At 32.6% G+C, this 24,094-nt stretch overlaps 1 protein-coding gene across 5 annotated transcripts in view; it reads left to right on the forward strand.

Moving 5' to 3' along the window:
* LOC117212379 (probable G-protein coupled receptor CG31760) overlaps positions 1-24,094 on the forward strand; it is a 70,543-nt gene that overhangs the window by 35,204 nt on the left and 11,245 nt on the right. For 4 of the 5 annotated variants that reach the window (XM_033457174.1, XM_033457177.1, XM_033457175.1 and 1 more), the window contains exons 2-8: positions 751-908; positions 2,599-2,766; positions 9,458-9,662; positions 13,263-13,497; positions 22,670-22,804; positions 23,449-23,599; positions 23,879-24,023. In XM_033457174.1, coding sequence (XP_033313065.1) covers positions 2,620-2,766; positions 9,458-9,662; positions 13,263-13,497; positions 22,670-22,804; positions 23,449-23,599; positions 23,879-24,023 — 1,018 coding nt within the window. In that variant the 5' untranslated portion in view covers positions 751-908; positions 2,599-2,619. The remainder of the gene's footprint in view (positions 1-750; positions 909-2,598; positions 2,767-9,457; positions 9,663-13,262; positions 13,498-22,669; positions 22,805-23,448; positions 23,600-23,878; positions 24,024-24,094) is intronic. The other variant, XM_033457178.1, reaches the window with a different exon arrangement.

The raw sequence follows: 24,094 nt of genomic DNA on the forward strand, positions 1-24,094 counted from the left end.
TAAGGGAAGAATTATATTTCCAATTTGTTTGTTTCGGTTACATTATTAAACCACCGAAACACTTTGAACGGCGTATTACGCGGAAATATTAAAAATCTACTAAATTCGGGTCTATCACATATATTATTATTCGTGTAAAAATGAGTAAATATGCATCGACAATTTAAACAAATATTTTTCTCTGGAAAATAAAATATATTGCACTTTTATATATTCGAGACATTTTATATTGCAAATTACATTCATACGAAATGTAAAACAAATGTCTCATCAAGAATACTTCAAGAATAATTATTTTCAGTGGTTTTTATCACAATAACTTCGCAGAAGACGGTACTTTTGATATTTTTAAACAAATTTCTAAATCGATATGAAATTTTTGTCAATCTGAATGACGTCCCTGCTCGTGTATATACGTAAAATAGTCAGTGATTTTGTATACATATGATCTAAAGTAATCTGGGTTATGGCAATTCGATATAAACGGTGGAACTTTATATCTTCAAGCTCGCATTGAGCAAATCCGAATTTGGTTGATTCCATGTAAAAGTCACAAATCATAAATAGCGTAACCAATTAACTAAATTACTAAACTCTGTTACCTAAGCATTAACGTATTCTGTAATATTTGTAACTAACGTTTTAATAAATGTAACTTGTCTTAGATATAATGACTTGTCTTAGATATCTCTGTATCGTGTTTGTTAAATAAATGTTACAATGCATAAACAAATAATTTCTGTTTAACAGAACCACCTCTTCGTGATGAACAATCGGTGAAAGTGGCAGGTAATCAAAGAAGATTAAGAAAATCATCGAGGAGAATGTCGAGGAAATCAGAGGGGGTGGATGAACGCCCCATGGATCCGGGGCTCAAACTTGGTACCACTTGAATGCAAAAGAAAAAGGTTCGTTTTTATACGAAACAGAAGTTTCCATATTCTTACTTAATTCGGTAGATATTAGTTTCTGTATCGCAATACTTAAATATGCTAACAATAAGCAAACGATTTAGTTTTACGATCAAACATCGTGCAAAGTGTCAGATTTTAATCTATTGTATTATATTATTGCCATTATTTTGAGTAATACGTTTAATTACAAAGTTTGTTTATTTATGCAGGACGTATTTACAAATATGTTTAATTAAGAAAGACAGGAAAAATAAATTGCCAAATACAAATATTAAAGTCAGGCGAAAGTTACCTATATTTTTTGAAATTGTATCAAATGCTTTTTATGCGTAAAAAGGAGCTTGAATCTACAGTTACTCTGATGACTAATTAGGCATCTTATGACTGATTTAAAATAAAGTAACTGCTTTGAAAGTGGATCAAACGACTTGAGTTTTTTTTAAAGTTAAAAGGATTAAAGTTGACTTAGTGAGCTATATAGAGTTGTATTAATATCTATAATTAATTTCTATTAATATCTATAAGTAATTAAAAAGCTTCGTGAAGCTTTCTCTCACAGAAATGTAAATATGCTTCAAAATATTTTGGATTCATTAGAAGAGCTATAATTACGATCAAGCAACTGGAAATTACTAACATCCAAAGAATTTGCCAGAAGTTCTAAATCAAAAATACGAGTAAATACTTGAAATTGTAACACTGAATAAACATACTTGAAAATTCGTTTCTGTAACATGTACTTAAATTACGTATGTATGTATAATTGTACAACACGTATCACTTAAAATATTATTTTTATCGTTAGATTTGTTACAGTTCCAAATCATCAGCACGACTCTATATTACTATATACCTTCCTCTGTATGCACAATTAACAATTTTACTATTTTATTCTAGAAGTTAATTACACTGTAACGAATTTAATAAATGTAGTCGTCTTAATCAAATAAAATCGACAGATTTCTAGTAATACGAAATTTATATTTTATTAATGTAAATTTTACCGATATCTGCAAAGTGAACTCTATATGTTTTCTTATGTTAGAAAATAATTGTATTCCTATCCAGTATATGAGCTGGGAAACTTTTTTGCTTACGTAATCCATATCAATATGTCTGAAATTGTGTCATAGTCTGCTATGATTAAGTTCAATGGTAAACTGAAAATATTCTTTGTTTACCAATGTACATCTTTTTTTTTACCTGTTTTAAGTTAATACCCTTATACGTTTGTTTACAAGTCAAAGAATTTCCAATCGAGCTCTGTTTGATTATTTCGATGTCGAAGAAGCAGAGTTATCGTTACACTTGTGAGCTCAAATTAGTAACATTACTAACAATACGTTTTCTTCAATTCAAAAATTCTACATTATTTTCTCGATCATCGAATACGTGCCATTTATACAGAAATTATTATTAGTTTAATTGAAATATATATATAATATTGATTGACTAAATTATGTTAGTGAAATTTACTTGTAGTATCTCAATAGTTACAAAGCCCTAAATTGCTTCCAAAGTCTACTTATAGTCTATCTTAACATTGTTCAACGTTGTGTATTGCTACTAAGCATCAAGATTACAAATATTGATTCTCTGTTTATCAGTTGTCCTTCGTTCCATCATATATGTAACTATTTCTGAACAGCGACAAAGAATAAATTGACGAGCACTTGTTTTAAAGTACAAATGAGCAGTACGCGGGATGGGCAAATCTTGGCTTTGGGCCCTGTTTCCTGCGACGATGACGACGATGACAATGATGGCGTACGTTACTGTAACGACGGCTACCTCGACCTCGGTACCGTCTCTTTCTACAACTACCAGCAGCGAGATTTTCGATACGAAAAGGGTAAAGTAGTTTAATATCTCTCAATTTCTCCTTCAGTGGCCTTCTTGTTTAACTTGGACAAACTTTCTTATGTTTCATAATGTAATTAATTAACAGGCCATTGAAATATTACGTCATTCTATTTATTAACATTTTCTCATAGGCTGCATGTTCTTTGTTCTTCTATATATTTTAAACGACGAATACTTCTCTTTCACGATCCTTTGCTCAAAGCATTACCAATTGACTCATTCGAATCTGAATACATCGTTAAATAATATCGGACTGGTACTGTACTAAGTGAGATATAACATTGACCTAACATCTAGTGAGTTGTTAATTCACACGAGTCTCTTAGTTCTCGAATCTTTCTATTATTTTCGCATTATTTCTAAACAAATCGATTCAACGTATGATAAGGCTCATAATACTGAAAAGTATTTTTTTATCTTAATTTATATTTGGTTCTATTATATTTGATAATTTAGAACAACGTGAATGCGATGACAAAATGTCAAATTGGTTTTATAGAACCGCCTTTAGAAGGCTACAATATGAAACACATGATGCTTTATTCTTTCATAAAATACTGTTCGCTGAACACGAACGTTACAACAAATAGAGATCTATTGTAACAGCACTCAATAATTGATATTGTATATTCGTTATTTTCTTTATGCCCTACGTTGTTAAGGCATTCAACGTTAAAACTAGAAAACGGACGCTTGTACATTAGAATTAACTTATCTTCGTTCCTGATTCCGCTGACACAAAATACAAAGAAGAACTTCCGTAATTTAGAATGAATTGCAAATTGCTTAAATTTAGTATATAGCGTTTAATTTGATACCGAGTTCCAAGAAATAATCTTCAGAGAACAACAGCAATTACCAGATCTCACTACAGAGGGGAGAATGCGCTCGATAGGTTCTATTTCCCAACGATCTACCATTCCATTGGTTTGGGCATTCAAGCTGTCACTAACAAGATTACTGACTTCTAACTCCACTTAGCACATAGGTCTGTATAAAAAGGAATTTGCGGAACGTCAATCTCCCCACAATGCGAAAGATGCGGCAACTTCTCACAATAATTGCAGAATTCTGCTCTACTATCATAGCGATTCAACAGTATAGAATAGCTATCATGCTTTTATTTCAGCTGGAAAATGTGACTTTCTTCGAATAGCTGTATCATGTACATCAATCCTAGCAATTGTATTAAAATTGGAAATGTCGAATTCTATCATCCTAAGACTCGTGATTAGATTCAAAATTCTTGTAGTCTCGCCGTGTCTGCCTCGGTTAATTTTTACTTTAATTGTGACAAGAACTTACAACGAATATTAAGTAATTAATTATTTAACCGAGATATCATTTCTATTTGAAATACGATGGCTGCTAACGAATGGATTCGAGTTCGTTTGAATAAAATAAAACAGTTGGCTTTAAAGAGATTATTGTTATACACGCTTGCGTTGTACATATATACGGGTAACGTATGATCGTGTAAGTGAATTTTGGTTGCAATGGTGCGCTTGCATCAGGCGAATGAATATCCTTTCGTTCCTCACTCTAGCAAAATTAAAAAATAAAAGTGGAAACGCGTATCCGTTGCAGAATTCAGTTTCGTGGATCCAATCGAGCATTCTCGAATGCTCTACGGACGCTTCAAAAACGCTCCGACTGTTTTTATTGCGTAAATATCGAGCGAATGCTTTCATGACGTGTTCTTGCAAATATTTGATTAACTTTAAGTGGCAAAAAGAAAGCGACGATATGAGGTTTCCCGACTATTTTGTACAATAAATATCATCCGTACGTGCGTACAGAAAGTTCAATTCATTTTATTCCCACCTGTTATACGTACAATTTGTTCGTTCGTGTTTTCGGCCAGTGTTTATACCAACTTGCTTATTTCCCTTCTGCAGAATTAAAGTCTTCCGCTGTTCGCCAAAAAAGTTTGTAATTAGTAATAACAAAAGAAGTACGTACACTTTATATGTCGAAATACACCCTCGAAATTTGTTACTGTATATCGATGGAAGTAGAAGTTAGCAAATAGATGTTGCATCGCGACCTAAGCTATGAGAATTGGAGTGTTGAAATTTATCAAAAATAGAGAGTCAAGAAAAATAACACAAATGTGGAGAAGAGATTGAGCTAAAATTATGACGCGAATTTGCAGTCGCCTGAAAGAACCGATTATATTACACCACGTAATTCTGTACTCAGAGTAAACGTAATTTTATTTGAACGTCCTTTTCCATAGCTCGAATCGACTACTATTTCACGAAAGGAGGCCGATGCTCCCGAATCGATGTGTTTGCGTTAATTAGTCTAGGGTCAAACAGGGCCTAGTAGGAGCAAAGGTTCTTCCCATGTAACATATCCTAGTTGACTTCCTAGATGTTCCAATTGATTAGGGCTACACATCCTCGACCGAACAGCGAAACCAATATTCATCTGACAACATTTCAACAAGCTTATGGCGCTTCGGCTGAGTTTCAAATTAACTCACAATGCGCGCAAGTTGTGCCTTGTGTCGGTTGGAGAGGAATCGATAATCGTGAGAATGAAAATATCGCAAGTAACTGCGTTAATCAATTGTTTATTTAATAATAGCGTGTAAAATTGAAAACTAACGTTCGTTAGAAATAAATTTCATTAGAAAAGTCATGATCTTATCAAAATTCAGAATTATTACAGTTCAATGTGTTCGACTAAACATTCATTTTCTTGAAATTCAGAGAGATATATACGATAGTGATATAAGCAAAGTCTATTAGTAGTTACATTGCAAGTCATTGAAATTATACTAGCATCAGATAAATGCTCTTTAACATTCAGAAATGTTGTGGAGATAAAATAATAATTTAATCAAATATTATACAAATATTCAATATTCGTTAAGAGTTAGAGCTATAAAAAATTATTAAAGGTATATTATCTTCTTTTAAACTATAGAGTAACTGCAAGTTTTAATATGTTCCATAAGTAAAACTAACAATTGATATTACGACACTAAATTTTCCTTTGTGGAAAGTTTACCAAGTAAAAATTGGTAATGCATGCATTGAAATGAAAAAACGACAAGCAAAAAGTTCGTAATATGATAGATTAATTTTTTGGAACTAAAATAAATATTTAATACAACGTTGTATCGAATTTATTATTATTTCTTATTTTTGTTGTAGGTGTTTTTAAATAAAGTATACTTCTACAGACTTTTTTTCTCATTTTTACTCTTAGAATATAGTTCTACCTCTTGATGGAATAAACCAAAAGCTCTCCCTGCAAGGAATCGTACAATAGAGATAGGGTAGACAAGAGCTATCACCTAACACCCTCGGCTAACTAATAACCCTCATCCATCCTGTTCACATCGCACAAGGGAAAACCACGATCTACATAAAATTGGCTTTTAAATTTTTAAGCTAGTTAGCATAATCAAATTCTAAAGTACTACAATTTTTTCTAACAATAGATTAATTTTTGTTGTAAATTTACACCGCATTTTTATCTGGATCAAAAGAAAAGGGCTATCTTTCGTAGGAAAGAGATACGTATAGCGGTTAATATTTAGTATTTGGAATTCAAATTTAAATCCAAGTGAACAGATTTCAATTTTACGAATCAACATTGAATGATCCTATTTAATATATTGCAATTTATGTTTGCTAAATTTATTTGCCTACATTTTCTACCATATACAAAAAAGTTAAACGATTATTCTGAATCATAATATCTGACGTGACAATATTTTCTTTCTATTATAAATCTAGCTAGCATTTGGTACGCGCATGTTGCAACTTGCAATAAATTTATTCTTCCGCAATGAGATTGATAACAGTTGAAGACAAGGCATAGTTGGATCGTTAAATGTAAATTCTGGAAAAAAAGATATTTCATATGCATCGATCTAATACTTTAATTAGACACACACGCACACACATATAATAACAAAATGTACATATGTATTCGCAACTGGTGTTCTAAGATTTGCATAAATATGAAAAGCAGTTTCATATTCGCGTATATCCGTTTGTAAGGCAAATTTTAGTATAGATGAAATAGAAATCTCTGTAGCAGAGGTAAGTAAAATTATGCACTGATAAATGAACAAATCGAAGTATACCTATTACAAGATGTTCAGCTTCCTCCTTGCTAGAACCATATTTTCTTACATTCTCTGGCATAAACACTCCGCTCGTCTTCAGGAGTACCACTTTATCGCTGATCTCTCTCTCCCTCTTTCATTCTCTTTGTCTGACCTTTTCTTTTTCGTTTTTCGTTCTTTACTACCAAGTGCAACTTCAATCCTTTCGATGCGTTCGGTGTGGATTACTTCAACGTATTTCTCCGTCGAGACGTACCTCTCAGGGAATTCGTAAATGCAACAAACGCTGTGTACGGGATGTATATTCCTAATATTTATCGCAGTCTGTAATCTCTAGACTACGGAACTTGCTCAGGTTTACTTCGACTATATCTCGCGCAAAGCGGTTTTGCTGAGTAGGCAACTAAGCTGAGCCACTGGCATAACCTTCAACTCTGCTCAGATAGTTTGTAAATTTCAAGTTTAACGACCGTCGATGAGAGGAACAGTTGTTTTCTCCCATTTAACGAGACGCGACAGAAATCTCAAGACGGTTCTAGCTCGCGTGGTTCCGCCTGGATGCCTGCATAATAACACGACTTGTTGACAAGCAACAACTGGAAATAACTATCGCTGTCGCGACGCCGGACGCCACATTCCATGCTGTAGAGAATGTCTTTCCTGTTGGCAGAGAACGAGGTATTATCATCGGCCACCCATCAGGGTTAGAGATACGAAGTTTAGCTTTTGCACGCCTTTACAGAAGTGTACGGCAGTTATTGCTTGGTTCACTCTCTGGAGGAGAAAACGACTGGGTAGCGGTGGCCTACCGAAGAGGAGAGTACGGAGAGTCACCTGGGTCCCTAAGAATGCACAGAGACGACTACCTGGCTCGACCCTTGGAATGGAAACAGCGATTGAATTATTATTGAAAGAGCACCATCGGACTGTCTGAACGTACGCGAAATACATAATATTGTGATAAGAGTGGAAAGACTAAAGAGTGGAAAACGACTGGTTGCTAGTAGCCTAATAAACCCAATAAAGAGAGTACAAGGGTTCATCTGGACGCTTGAGAATGCACAGAAAGAACTGCTTCATCCGCCGGAATAAAGAGAACAACTGGATTATCCAAGAGGAGGAGTACAAGTAAATTCTGGACGTACGCGAGACACATAATATTGTGACAAATAAGTATTATCACTTGGGTCACACTCTGGAGGAGAGAGCGGCTGGAGTATCTACCGGGCAGCTGCCAGAGAAGAGAATATAAGGAGTCTTCTGGACGCCTCATCGCAATAATTACAATACGAGGTTTCGGTTGCTTAAAATCGGACATCCGAAAGCGAAGCATTCACCGATTTTGTTGAATTTAATTGTATTTGAATTGGGCTTGTAACATTCGTAAAAATGGATAATCTTCTACGCGTGTCCTACTACACAAAGAAATATGAAGGCATTATGCGAGTCACGTGTTACCGTGTGAACGGATGCGATATGAGAATAGAAATGAGAACAGGAGAAGTAGATAAAGGGTCTTTCTACGTAGAGACCTTTTCTACCGTTGTTTTTGTGTGTTACGTTTACTTAAGTATTAAGGATTATTAAGTATTAATTAGGAGTTTTAAGAATGTGAAGAATTTTAGCTATTCTCAGAGATGTAAAAGCCTTAATCAAAGAAAGCTTTTTCTGTCAAATAAATTTGGACTTTTTAGTTTACAAAACTACGAACTATGTTATTATTATCAATCATTGCGAAATTAAGGACACGATGGAACATGAATGTCGCTTTATGTATCGAGTTTGATAAGTTGAGATTAGATCTGTGTTATATCTCACTAATCGCAATTTACTCTTGTGTAAAAAAAAGTTCTCGATAAGAACCTATTAACATACTTTCGGATCATTAATTTCAGAATTTTCACTCATTTCGTTTATTTCTTTTAAACCCATTTATTACTCAAACAATTACGCTCCTAGTTATTTTTTCGAGATCTGTTCAACTTACGTGCGCATACTACGGATTTGCTTAGATATTAATATATAATTATGTATTATATTTTTATTCATGCATGAATATATATGATACAATTACAGGGATACAATTGCAGTTTAAGGGAACAACGAAAATCATTTACATTTTAAGAAAAGAGAACTCCTCCTACTTAATTTCGCGTAATACGGCTGCGTAATATATAGCATCGAAATTGTTTGCGTTAGATAAAAAGAAACAGTTATTGGACGATACCATTAGATAATCATTCAATTTGAAATGCAGGTTATACTCTAAAACAAATATCTGTATTGTATTCATTATGTTACTGTACACAATTCCATATGAAATGTACGTATATATTTATAAATAATTTACTTGCTTGCGTATTGAAAAATACTCGTAAAATTAATTTATCATCGATTCTATTAAATTTATAAAAACACATCGTGTGAAAGTTGTTCATATTTGTGTGAATCAATTTACTAAAGTGTGAAAACATACGATAATTATAATGTTGAAGAAGATAAAGAAAAATGTTTAAATTCGAAGCAAGATGTCACTTCGTTTTAAATTCTCATTACTTAATTAATACGATACATAAATTGTGTTAATTGAAAGGCGGGTATCGAGGAAGCTCTGGACGTGATAGAGGCGGCATCGACTGGATCGCTGGGTGAAGATTGTGCCACGACAGCTGGTTTTAAATCCTTGCCAGCTATCGTAGCACTTGATCCTCGACGTTACGATACAGCACGTCAAAAAGCTGACATGACAGCCCTGATGCTCCAAAATCTTGGCACTATCGGAGTATCAAGGCACAATGGTGAGTTACTAATAATAATTGCTAGAAACTTACGATGAAAAATCCTATGTAAGGTTTAAACTACAATCATTATAAAAATATTGAAGCAACAATGATAAGGAACAATTAGACAGTACATAATATTATTATCTTTTTAGTTACAAGCTTAATTACACTTTTAATATATAATACTAAACGCTATCAACTTTATCTAATATTTACATCGAATATTATCAACTATAAAATGAGTACATTATTAATATCGATAATTCGAATAAATGAGGGATCTAATATATTTTTAAAGAATTATCTTATCGGAATTCAATTTCATAATCAATTGAATCAAGTAAAAGAATATTATCATCTAATGATAGTGTTGGTGATAAACCAAAATTTCTGATTTTCCGGTGAAATCAAAATAGAATAAGTTATATGATTGTAACGATCATACAGCGAATTGATTATTTTATGTAAAAACATAGTGACCATAATGCAAACAATTTATTACAGTCACTTAAAACTCAACCTATCGCCAATAACATCCTGGAGTCGTTACTCACCGACAATCTCAGGATCAGCTAAATCATTTAAGTCAAATAAACAATAATCGTTGTAAAATTGTCAATTTTAATGACATAAGAAGAATGTAAAATGTCATGGACTCATAGAATATTCAATACATTCTCTGTTCTGTTATTTTGGTAAAACTTATCACGACTAGATATTTTCTCTATAATTTACACTTTGTGAGAAAAACATTGAAAGAAGTATTATTAACAAACATAATCGGCCAATGAATAAAATAAATTATGTTGCAACAGATTATCTTTCAAATATTCGTTAACCTTTCAACTGTGCGTGTATTTTGAAGAAGTATATAATATTGTAAAAATTGTACCGATGCCAATTATAACGAACAAACTTATCGAGCGGAAGACTGTCGGAGTCTTAAATAGCAGATAACACACCGTTTCCTGACTATCCTCCAACATAAATGAAGACAATAAACAGCTGGCATTTCGTATCTAAAGTATTAAAACAATTCCCAAAGAATACATCTTTTATGCCACTTTAACCACTCGCGCAGACAGTGACGGCTACAGTAAAATTCCATTTATCGCAACTCCATTTAGTGGAATGAAATTTGAAATTTTAATTAATATCCGATCAAATGAACTCCTATCGATTCAACTCACTTATCTGAACACGAACCCTTACTATATGTATCTGAATTCCCGATCGATTCAGACAAATGGAGTTTTATCATAACATTTCACAATAGATTTACAAGTACCTTACGCGTTGTTACGACACGCGTTCGATTTTTTCGTGATATTTCAGCCTTGGAAGTATTTGCATGCAAGGTAATATCTAATCTATCCTTTGGAACAATAACCCTGAAGATGTTAAGGCGAAGAAATTGTAATAAGAGTACGTACATGTTGAATAGTGATAAACAATTTACCGATAAATAGTTGATACACTAGAAGACACGTACACAACGAGCTTTTCATATTACTAGTTAACTATGATTTGTTAAATCGAAAGAAATTTCCTACGTCTCCATTCATGTGCAAAAATTTAACTAACTCGGCCAGGAATTAGTGATTGACAATCTTTGTGTTGCTGTCTCAAAAGAGAGTTACTAATTAGAATGTCTGATATCTAATCGCCTGTAGCGCGTTTTCACTTGTGAAGGGGTAGAGACGATGCTCGTATTTATGCGAGTTGAACGCGAGCAACGATGCGGAATATCCTCTAGGTCTGACACTTCTATCATTGTACTGTTACAACCGGATATATGCTTCGAAAATTCTTGCATTACGTCTCTATTGCTATTTGTAGACGAAAGAAGCGCATATCCCATACAAATATTTAATCCTTCCCCTTAAGACGAACTCAACGCTTTACGCGTTGAGCTTGAACCGAAAATTGTTCTTCAAAAGTAGCAATTTTTTAAATTAACTCGTAAATAGCATAATATAAACGAAGTGCTAATACGTATGTGCTGTTGAAACAAATAGAACGTCATAGCGATGTTTTAGTTAAATCGTAAATCTCGTAAGAAGCACCAAAAGCGAATTCACGATAGTCCCGCTTACATCCAACAATCAATGTGATAACTATACTGATATACTTGTTTATTTTGTACAAGTTCTAGTGCATCATTATAGAAAATTTTGCAGAAACCTTAAAATAGTATAAGTTTTGAGTTCATTTCTTCGAATAAATGTCTTTAAATTAGTTTAAATAATATTATATTAGATTGTTAATAATATAGATTAAATATTAGTCGTCGAGTCTCTACTTTTGATGCTGCGTCGCTTATCCAAAAATTTGTGAAATACTTAGATTCTTAAATTTGGAAAAATTGTTTTACAGGTACGTGTTACATATTTGTATAGATTATATATAAAAGAATAAAAACATTTTTCATTTAATATTCTAGAGCCTTTAGGATGTAACTTTCTTGACATGAAATAACTATAATACTTAATGAATAATATTTGCACGTGTAATATTTCTCAGTATTATGAAACAAACTCTGAGAAACCAAGGGAACTAAATAATAAAAATTCCTTCTTTTATTTTATAACGCATGAAACATCATTCTTTAAAATTTCTTCTCGTACATAAGAATTAGAAGGAAAAAGGACATAATGGTTTGACATTTCAAAATATGGGAACACTTTCTTGTCGTTATTGAATTTTGAATCGGCAATCTACGAGAGAAGCGTAAAATCGATTTGCCCAATAAACCGAGCACGATGACGGGCCGCATTGTCAACAGTTCAATTTGTACGGAGCCTGGTATATCAGCACCTAATCGAATTCCATCGGCTGAAATGGTAACGAGAATATGCATACCATCGAAATACATCGACTACCCTCTATATGGCTGGACTGATTTTAACCCTGGACATGGATTAATTTTAAAACGAATCCATAAAGTTTTTAATAAATCCACAGCTACAGTTACAAAAATACACTTTCTCGAAATTTTATAGATTTATTCTTCGTAGTTAAATTCTGTAACGATATTATTCGTGTCTCTGTCGCAATTCTACTTACGATCGAATCGAATAACAATCGTTTCAATGACAATAGAATTAAAAAGCCCTGCTCGGACTATATGAACACAGAGATATTTTTTATAATACTTGTTTTTATTCTGTTCGTGTAACAAAGCTAGAAGCTAATATTATTATCATTCTCTTCTATATTTTTTGAAAGAAATCCGTAATTACACGTTTGTCGCATAATCTTAAAGTTTATCACATCATTGATATTTCAATTAAAGGAATTCTTAAGGCGAAGAAGTTACGAGGAATAAATTACATAACGTGCTGTGTCCATTTTCTTTTCTTTTTTTATGAACGAAGGAATTTTGGATACTTGAAGGTCAACTTCGCTTTATGTCATACTTAAGGATTTGTTAAACGGTTATTTACATTTTTCGAAAGCTTTCGAAAGTAGCTTGCATAAAATGTATCACAATTAATACGTTGGTTCCTCTAAACCAAACTATTGCACAAATAACGTAGAAGTTAATGGCTTATAGCAATTCAAGCAATCGATATATACCTGACTTTCCTATCTTATAATTCGTGGTGATATCAGTGCTTTTAGATGTGTTAGCAAAATCATTGCTGATGTCAGTGAACGACGCCGTAGAAACGAGGGTGATCGCACTAAATACGTCCACGGGTGCGGTGATTAGCGCAGTCTGGTTGGAAAGAAGCCCAGGAAGCGTCGGAGAACCGTTCAAGGTCGAGAGTCACGGACTTCAGCCAGGATCTATACCGGATCCAAATTTGCCATGGTTTGAAAACGCGGGAGCCACCACAGAACTGAGGTTCGATTTGTCTACTGTACGAATTTCAAATCCTCACGCACTTCGATAAAAATGCATGTTTTGCATGTATCAATTACGCTATCATTGCTTCTATATTTCCAATCGTTTATGAAATTTTCGATTCTTTTAGATCGAAACCACTCGGAGAAATTTAGACAATTTTGAACAGTATAGTCAGTGTACGATTAGTTTCTCCTAGCGTTTATACCTTTCACCACTTATACCCTTAAATGTATCAAAATAAATCGATTCCATGACTTTTACAAAGCAACGACAATTAAAATACGTTGTTTCAAATAAAATATCGCTTATTTATAACGATCATACATTTTTTATACATTTGGAAAGAATACGCTTCCTAGCCCGCAATCGTGTTCAGAATATCACAATTATAAAAATCTCAGATCGCGAAATAAAGCTTCAATACGTATATAATATGTACATACGTTGTGCATAGGGTTTTTTTTATCGAGGAACAAACTTTGATCAACAATGGATATAGGCGTGGCAAATGAAACAGAACAGATATAGAAATATGATATTATGAAATTGCTAAAATACCCTATCCGAAAGATTTTGATCTCTTGTTTTTTACAATGGCTATAATTTGTCGCTTTATACAAATATTACGACATGATAAATTTGATATATTTTATTTCGCAGATGATTACAAATATTCTTCAGTTATGTCTTTTGCACTGATAATAGCAGTTCAGCAATGAGAACACTTTAATTCAGAAATAAAGTTTCACAGATGTGTAATGCATTTCTCACTTACGACTTTGAATAATCCTACGTTGTTCGAACGTTTGAACTTGTTCACACGAGCTTCCAAGTTTGCTCGATAAATTTCCAATCGAATTAATTTTCCAAGATTGAACTGCTAAGCTTAAAAGTTTTTCTTTTTTATATTATGAGTATTTCTCAATCACTTTTATTAAAGCATATCGTTGAAATGGCTAACATTCTCGTCGTTTTTCTTTCTGCGTGTTATACAACTTGAACTGGTACCCAGCAACTGGATAACCAGGTCGTCGTATAATAGGAGTCCACCTATTTTTCCCCACCACCTATGATTTTTTATTCAACTATAATAGGAGTTCATGTTTGCTCATGACACATTTGCTCTTAAATACATAATAATATTGCAAACTTGTATCGAAGCGTGAGAATGTGTCATATAATGCGCGACCCTTACTGTTTACTATTTTATTGTTAGACGTTCATATAATATAAATGGATAGCGGCAGCGGTTCAGATAATAGCTCAGATAAAGTTGAGTGAATAGGGAGCTAGTAAAATTTCATTCATATTTATTTTATGTCAAATAAAATTTATATAAATGGAATTCCATCGTAGAAAATCTTGGCCTAAAATGTTCTTTATATCAAATTATTTGTAATTCCAGAAATGACCACGATTGAACTTTTCAAATAGAGAAGGTTCGTCACGATAACAAGAACATTTTCATTGAACCTGAAGATTGGAAGAGTAGTACTTTCACGAATGAGTTGAAGTTCAATTGTTTCGAAAATTAAGGGGAAGATATATACAGTTGGTAGAAGAACCGACGTATTAGAAAGTAAAACACGGTGTGAAAGAAGCTGGTGAAGTCAGTTTAATAAGTTCGCTAAGATTAAGGAAACCGTGTATGATTTAATATACGGAATTATTTCAGATAATATTTTACTGCATATATAGGAAGACTGACGACAAAAGATTGCGTCTTTCAACATAGTAACGATAATAATTATGGATATAAATATGATTATCTGCTAACAATTTTATACACTTATGCGTTTTAAACTCGATGTTAGTTTTATTTCAGATTTAAATAAGATTGAGAGCATATACTTTGTTTTAAGATTAATCGATGATTAGTCATGCTGTTGTCAATGCACAGAATACGGCTACAGAATATTAATAATAATTTTCGAAATAAAATATGTCAAATTTATGTCATAAGATAAAGTACAGATTTCTGCTATGAAATGAAGTGGATCGAAATTTTCGAACAATACAATTTAACAACCTCGTAAGTAAGTGGAAATAATATTTTTTGTTTGACATTTGTATTGGCATATCTTCTTCGGGTTTCGACAATGTTTTTAGTAGAATACTGCGCTTTGTTCCAATTTGCAGACATGAAACTGACGGTTAACCTAAACCGAGTTTCAGGTCTGCCCTGAAGAAATAAACTGAAATGTACATGAAACGTCGAAACACAGGGCGACATGCTACAGTGTATTAAAAACACAATCGAAACCCGAAGAATCACAAATATGTAATTTGATAAACGTGAAAGTTTAAAATCTAGAATAATATTCCTTTCTTTTTCTTTTCTTTTTTGGTAATATTTAATAATATCTACTATTTATTTTAGAAACCGTTTTCAAGAAATGTAAAATGAGAAATTCATATAACTGGAAACTTTTGCTCGACACTGTACCTCTCAGTTTCATCTCCAGTCGAGAAATTTACTCTCAAACTCTGTCATAAAATTGTTGTCATAAAACTGTGTTCTAAAAATCTCCATTGAAATGTAAATTCTTCACTCTGCTTTCTCTATATACCGCTTCTTTCATTGATTTTTTCATCACTCGAAACTTAATATGAAAAACTGACAGAATATGTACAAAAGACTGCGTACATTTTTCCACAACTTTTTATTTGTAATTCGATAATTTGTAACAAAATTAAGGGAAAGTAATCGTATAACGGGAACTCGATATTAGAAATATTAATTCAATTGTTTATTTATACTAATTTATTTTAACCAAACGTTATTTCCTCTAACAACATGTTTTTTATGTTTCATTATTTAAAATAAATTCTGCTATATAGTGTGCCCGGTTTATCTCGAACCGCTCAAATATTTCGAAAAACATGAATCACACGAAAGAATATTTCAGACTAAAATTGCACTATATCGACAGCGATATACGTATCTACTACACTCTTGTGTATTTGACCTTGTGATCACCTTGAAATCTCCTGTGAAAGACTATTGAGATTATAATAGTATAATAGTAATATTTGAAACCAATCCGAAAATCTATATGGAGGTTACAAGATATTTATTATAAATATGCTATTTGTGAAAAATTAATATACAACATAAATTGTATACTGTCTAAATATACAATTAATGCTAAAAATAGCTATATTGTAGGTTATAGATATAGTGAATAATTCACTGTAATGAAATACTTCGGCGACTCTCTACCTCCTCCTCTCTCTTTCTCTCCCCCCCTCTCTCTCTCTTTTGCGAGATGTACAAATAATAAATACATATTTTATAACTTCTATATAATTTTCCAGATCTGTTTTAAATTTTACTAGTATATATAATCACATGTCTTGTTACAATGCCAATGAATTTTCAAAATATTTTGTATCATATAGATCATATTTTAGAAATGTTCGAATATTTTCCTGAGCCACTGTATATCGAAATAATATTGTCATTCTCGTTCCTCCTTGTAACAACCAGGTCCGTTTCGTTATTGGTATAAAATGTTTCTAGCGATCAATATCTGAACGATGAATTAAGCATCGTTTTTTTCTATGACACTAACATTTATATTCTTCTTGTTCCTAAACGTAATAATAATTATTCATAATTAAACATAATAATCGCAAACAAGATGTTAATGGAACGTTAGTGTATCAAAATATTGTAGGTGTAGGAAATTTTGTAAAGCATAACATAAATTCTTTCTTATTTATCAATTTTAAATATGATGATTTTTAAATAACAAATTATGACGTAAATTATAGGTAATTCTATTGTTCGAAGGTATACAGTTTGTTCAGAAAAGAACCGATTATAACTGAAAATGAATATTTTTCCTCTCTTTTGAGTAAATATTACAGCCGATTATTGGGATGGGTTTACTCTTCTTTAATTATTGTTCATGTTGTTCGTATAAAAATTTGTCTGATGTTATTAAGTCGAACAGATGCGATCTGATTTTACGCGATGCTTATTTATTAGATATTAAGTATTCGTCGAAAACATTATTTAAAAATAATGTATTCACATTTGCACATAGCTTTTTAAGAAGCATCAACCTGCACGCACGCACACGCACAAGCACAAAACATTTTTGTTTTGCACTTCGCCCTTCATACTTGATTTTCGTTACCTCTTCTCGGTAAAGTAACCGATTTTAACATATAAGAACGGATAAAAAGATGGTTATAAATGGCGAACAGTATTGCCAACGCAATATTGTTACATACATCGTGTTTTGGTTGTAAAATTTAGACAAGAAACAGGTATACATATGCAATATGTTTTAACTTGGAAACAGTTCTACCGAGAAGAAAATAAGCATTTCATAGGCGCTCCACGATCATTCATCATCCTTCATCATCTTGTACGAGCGTCAAGTCATAGAAACTCGATACGCAACAATGAGATACGTTTTAAAAAATTTTATGTCTTTTCAAAGTGATTATCGCAATGCTTATCCAAATCATATATTGTCTGAATGTTTCAAAGTTCGTGATTTTACAATTTACATACATGGAGTATATCGAGTTAAATTATAAAAATATTCTATCGAATTATTATGAAGCATAAGTAAAATACATCTATAGCCACGATAAGATTATAAATAAGAGCATAAAATATGCATGAAAGAAACTTTATAAAAAATCAATCATTTATGTTTGTTAAGACTCGAAATTACGTGAAAAACTATAAATTGAACATTTCGTGCAAGTTTCTTCGTTATTTACTACGACAAATCCATTGACAGTTACCCTGCTATTCTCGATTCTGTTAGTAAATTGATTTAAGCAATGATTTAAATAAATTTATTGAATATATACTAAAAAAATATAATATTTTCCCAATAGTATTAAACGATTAACACCGTGTACCATCTCTTATATTACTACATAAATTTGATAAAAGAAACATTTTTTATAATATTTTCGATGTACGAGAAATATATTTCAAGTTATATAAACTCTAATTTCTTTTGATAAAATATATACTACCGGTAGCCGACAAAATGTTTAGATTAAAATTAAATCTAGTTACAGAAATAAATAAAACACTTTCTTCTATAAGTATCATGCAACTTTGTTCGAATTTCTATACACACGATAGCAAAAAAGGAAACGAAATACTACATCGTACATTTAAAATGTTTTTATCGAATAAATAGCTCATTAACCCCTTGGCATCGAATCGTATTAAATGGTAAATCGTTATATATTTGCATGAAAAACACATTTAGCTGCAAGAGGTTAAGCTTTTATCCTCTTTACGTCTACGATTAGTAGTTTCGTCTAATTTATTATTAGATATTCTCTAGATTTATAAATCTTTTATATAATGCATATATGTTGACTTTATTTTGAATTGAATTATGAAAAATATTTTTTTTTATAGTGCAAAATTTATATCTACACATCTTTAATTAAATTGTAATCTATTTATCTTTTTCTTTTAAAGCGGTGTAAAATACTTTTTATACTATTTCTTTCTTTTTCGTGCTAATCATAATAATCGAGTTTTCGTACAACTTTTCATATATTTTGTCACTGAACTTTCTTGTCGTATTATTTCGCAACACCTGTAGCAAGTTTTTAGGCAAATTTTTTAATTTATTTTTATGTGAACTATAACATGTCTCTCATCAAGATCAATTAATGACCTTATTGCTTTATTACTTCCTTTTAATCTCTTAATTGTAAATAAGGCTTTCAGTTTTGTTTTGCCGTTTTATTTATAACTTCTGTTCACAACATCTGTACCTCTTCGAGTGCGATTTCCTTTGCTCGCGAATGAAAGACCACAAAATTCTGATTCTGTTTATTTCTAATGATCTTTCATTTCACTAAAAATATCTTCAATGTAATACAGTATAAAAAGAATAATGCGAATTCACTGAATAATAATATGTATAAATGATAGTGAAATAAATAATATATAAATTATAATTTTTAGGAAGCGATTGAATTGCGAATTTTATTATTACACGATGTTGGTCTTACGATACGAATAATGCAAATAACATGAATATAGTTAAACAAGTAACTTTAATACGTTATATTTATACTATTCGACGTGTTACGAGATCTGTCAATTGACACTTCTGCTGCGTCCTACTTCGTTCTTTACACATTAAGTAACAATTTTACTTTTTCTTTTATTTCGTTCATTGCGTGTTACAGATATCGTGTGCATTGTATTCAAGGGTCTTTATTTTGAAGGGGAACATAAACTCTAAAACAGAACTCTACGATAATCAATACGCTATCGGTATATCGTTAAAGGCTTTTTATTACACACACCCATGTACGGCGCCGTGGTATTAATAGCTTGTATCGTAAAACTAACCGTCGAATATAATAAAACAAAGCAATTGTTGCAAATACACTTATGAAAAATGTGTAAATACATGTACAGTTTCCTTTTTCCTGATGATCAATTACGAAGAATTTTATGTAATTTAGTTACTAATTAAACGATTACTAATGAAACGGATTTTATCTTGAGAAAAACATTAAAACCGACAAGACTGTAAAAGTTGTTTATCGCAGGTTACACGTATAAAACTTATACAGGTATACATTTTCAGTCTCCTCTTAGGCTATGCGGGTCCAATTTCTTCTTCTTATAATAACGAAAATGCTGTACCTGATGCAATCGTGTCTTCAAATTCGCGTCGTCTTCGTAAACGATAAATTGTCGCTGGTGCGCGCATAACCGTAACGAGTGTAATTTTACGCACAAACAATGCTTCTACGTGGCATATAGAACATCGATAACTTCGAAATTTCGCAAAGAAGTAGCCTTAAAGATATATGAAGCAATCATAACGCATAACTAGAATAAACTAACGTCGCCTATATGACTTTACCTTTATCGCGTACCCGGCGAATCTTTTCGAGCAATTAGAGCGACGCTTTCCGAGACGATTACTATTCTCTTAAAAGCACATTTTGGTCGAACTTGTCGTTCTTAGGACGAGAGACTAGGAGCTGCGATGAGGATCAGGAAACGTTGTACGAACCATTCTTTACACACGTGAGACATACATATGTACAGGTATGGGACACAGTGTGTCAATCTCGTGCAACCCGTACTTTCTCGCTTGTCTTGCAAAGATCAATTACCGTGGAAATACACGCGGTAGTTCCTATTTATAGAGGACTTCCTGTAGAAGGCACTTCCAATTTACTATCGTTTACGAACTTCACATGACAAAGCTATTCGCCTGCGAAAATGCTCGACAGTAATTACGGCAAGCGTTCCGTACACGCGAATATCGCCAATACGAAATAAAACAACGGGAATTCGAGGAATTCGATTAAAAAATGAAATACTTCTGAACAATACTGAACAATAAAATTGTTTATAGGCTTGCAACGAGGCATTCTTTCATCAGCTTCTGCATTCCAGTTCCATGACCACAAATTTTCGTAATCGTATGAAGGTACTAGCGAACGATGAAGTTAATGGATTAGTATATAATATACGCCACTGTATGTGCACAGATTTGTTTCCAGATTATCTCGTAGAAAAGTCACTGGACTATTCCCTGAATTATTATTATAAAGTCGTAGACGATTAACTTATCAAAATCCCAGTTTGGAAATAACACGAACGGTAACATCTAGTTGATTTTGAAAAATTGATACGTAATACGTATGCACAAATCCACGGAGAAAAATATACTCGCAACGCGGATATAACTCTGTGTTTTTTTAAAAGCAGCACTTAGGTACGATATTTTATATGATAAGCATAATACTCATTCGGTGGAATTCTTTATAGATATTTTTGTATTCTCTATAAATATTGAAAATATTGGAACCATTATGCTGTTGAATGTGAGTATTTCTTTTACCAATTCGAAAAATTCTTTTCGCTCAAATTTTGTTAATGCTTTCTATTGGAAAGATCAAGAAAAGATTTTATGTACGTACACGTTACTTTACACGAAGCTACGGTAAAAGATTATAGAAAACGAATAACAAACGAAGGGAATAATTTTTTTGATTTAGCTGCTGGACTTTCGTGTGTAGGAAACTAAAGAAAAAAGTATGCAAAAATATATTACTATAGGATCTTTTTATTTATTTGGAAATATTAGAAATTAGGAGTTCCAATTTCTATCCTATATAATAAGTTTATTGATCGATAGATCTATTTACAATGGACTAAATAGGAAACGATGGTTTAACGTGAACTAAAATAGTAATGTGCTATAACTAAGGCAACTAAATAATTAATTCACAATTCGCATTTAATAGTTTACAACTCATAACAACTCGGCAACTCAACTCTCGACTCCTAACAACTCGACTCCTCACCATTCGACTCTCAACTCACGACTATCTCAACTCGACTCTTAACTCACGACTACTCCACTCGACTCTCAACTCACGACTACTCCACTCGACTGTCCAGGTTACGACCACACGGTAAAACTACTAGGCCCTTTTGGCCTAACGGCACTTAGGCCTTCTCGCAATATTGTTTATGGTTCACCCGATGTATCCACGATACTACATTACAATTAACACGTGTGATTAAACTGATAAGAATCGATCACTGATTGACTGGGATTAAGCAAAATGAACTTCGTGGAATGATAAATTCAACTTTTTCATGTTCTCGGTCCTATACCTTTTAACAGGACAAGCAATCTTTTGAAATGGACTATTAATACCTAGTAACGTCATTCGTTAACAATTAATTTATGCCATAACTACAAGTCTGTTACGTCCGTGTTTTATATTCAGTTCCTTAATTATTTAATAAAATTTCGAGCAATGTAATATACGTTTATATAAAATTATTTTCCTGTTTACGCTTATAGAACGTGTTGGTAAAGGCTGACAGGAAAAAACTGTAACACCTTGTATATGTTGTTGTATAAGTTCGTTTATTTTACTTTCAAATTATTACAGTTCAAGTACTTGCATACGCTTGGTTGCAATGGAATATTGATACATTCAGACAATTATTTCGAGATTAGGCCGCAATTTAATGTTCGTATATACCGGATGACCGTGAAGTGCCAAGACTACGGGATGAAGGAAAGAATAAGATGTATATACAATAATGGGGTCGTTGCACAAAATACGTGTGCGTAAAAAGATCGAAGTTTCTATGGCGGTTTGTGGCGTTTGCGTGTTATCCCAGGTCACCGAAATTCATGCAGTCACCGGCGATTGAATCCTACAGGGGTTGGTGGACCATCCCGTATTTCTCCTGCAAAAGTCATCGCTGGTTGATTTCGTACAGTGTTAACATACGGCCACCAGACGCTCGTCATGGGTTCGTATCCAGTCATTTATCTTAACTTTTAATTCTTCACGTTAATAATTTAGATTTTTATCAAACTTCGTTTCATTATTCGCAATTAAATTGAACTCTGTCGTTCGATTAAAAATCGTATTAATTTCTAACGATTACGTGCGAATGTAGTATTATTTTTTTAATTATCGTTATTAAAATCGAATCCTGTTTATTTCGAGTTGAAGTTGTATACTTCATTACATTTACGTCGCAAAATTAATTGTAATTAATTAATTCATTCTATCTGATTTCAAGTACATTTTTAGACAATTAAAACTTGCGGTCGACATCGGTGTTACCGCTACGTAACAGTGTTAGTACGTCTGTTTTTTAAAACTTATTTTAAACCAACATAAATATAACGTTGTTCATAAATAATTGCAACTTCATTGATCGTACATTTGTACAGCGACTAACAACTAACAAGAGTATGAGTTATACCGTAAGGAAGATAGTATAAATACATTGCATGTATGATTTAATGTCATTAATATTCTATTGAAAATGCTCGATAAGAAAATTATCTTCGATCGACAGCCCTTCAGACTGACCTTTAATCCTCTTTACTCAATAAGTGGATCAGCTATGTTGATAAATATTAATGAGATTATATCTTGTTTAAGGATTCGAGAATTTTTAAGCGTAGATATCGATATCAGTGGGCTAGAAGTAAATCAATGTGATGCATCGTCGTTAAATAATGAGAACGAAGTTCTAAGTAATCAAATAGCATCTTTTAAAGGCACGCACAAATGTCATACCGACACGACACAGGTAAGTCTTCCCTACATCTAATTAGCGTCTCTTAGAACTCTCTGCGTCTAGCTACCGTTACAAGGCATTCCCCGTTTCATTTATTGTCTTTATCCGTTATCGTGATTCATTCTCTGAATATAAACATTATCATGCAGTCGGAGACGTTACAACGGAAATTTTCGAAGTGCTTAATAGATATCGCATTATCAGAATAGCATCGAAGCTTTTTTAAGGTTGTGGTTTAAGTCGCTCGAGTTTAAAGCTTTCGTTGCAACTGATGCCTCGTATGGTTTACAGTGTGAGTATCAGAGTCCAAATAATCGTATAAATGAAAACGGTGTCGGTGCTGGTTGGGCGAAAGGTGCATATGTATGCAAATGTCGGAAAGGTTATTACAGCACGAGCCAACATCAATCCGTTTTTGATGGAATTCTCGTCGAAGGTTAGTAGATAATTTGACTCTCGTCTACGAGAAACGCGTTATCATCGAAACTTGTAGCTCAGCTAAACCAT

Source organism: Bombus bifarius, unplaced genomic scaffold (assembly GCF_011952205.1).
Source record: "Bombus bifarius isolate JDL3187 unplaced genomic scaffold, Bbif_JDL3187 scf7180000008289, whole genome shotgun sequence".
NCBI lineage: Eukaryota > Metazoa > Arthropoda > Insecta > Hymenoptera > Apidae > Bombus > Bombus bifarius.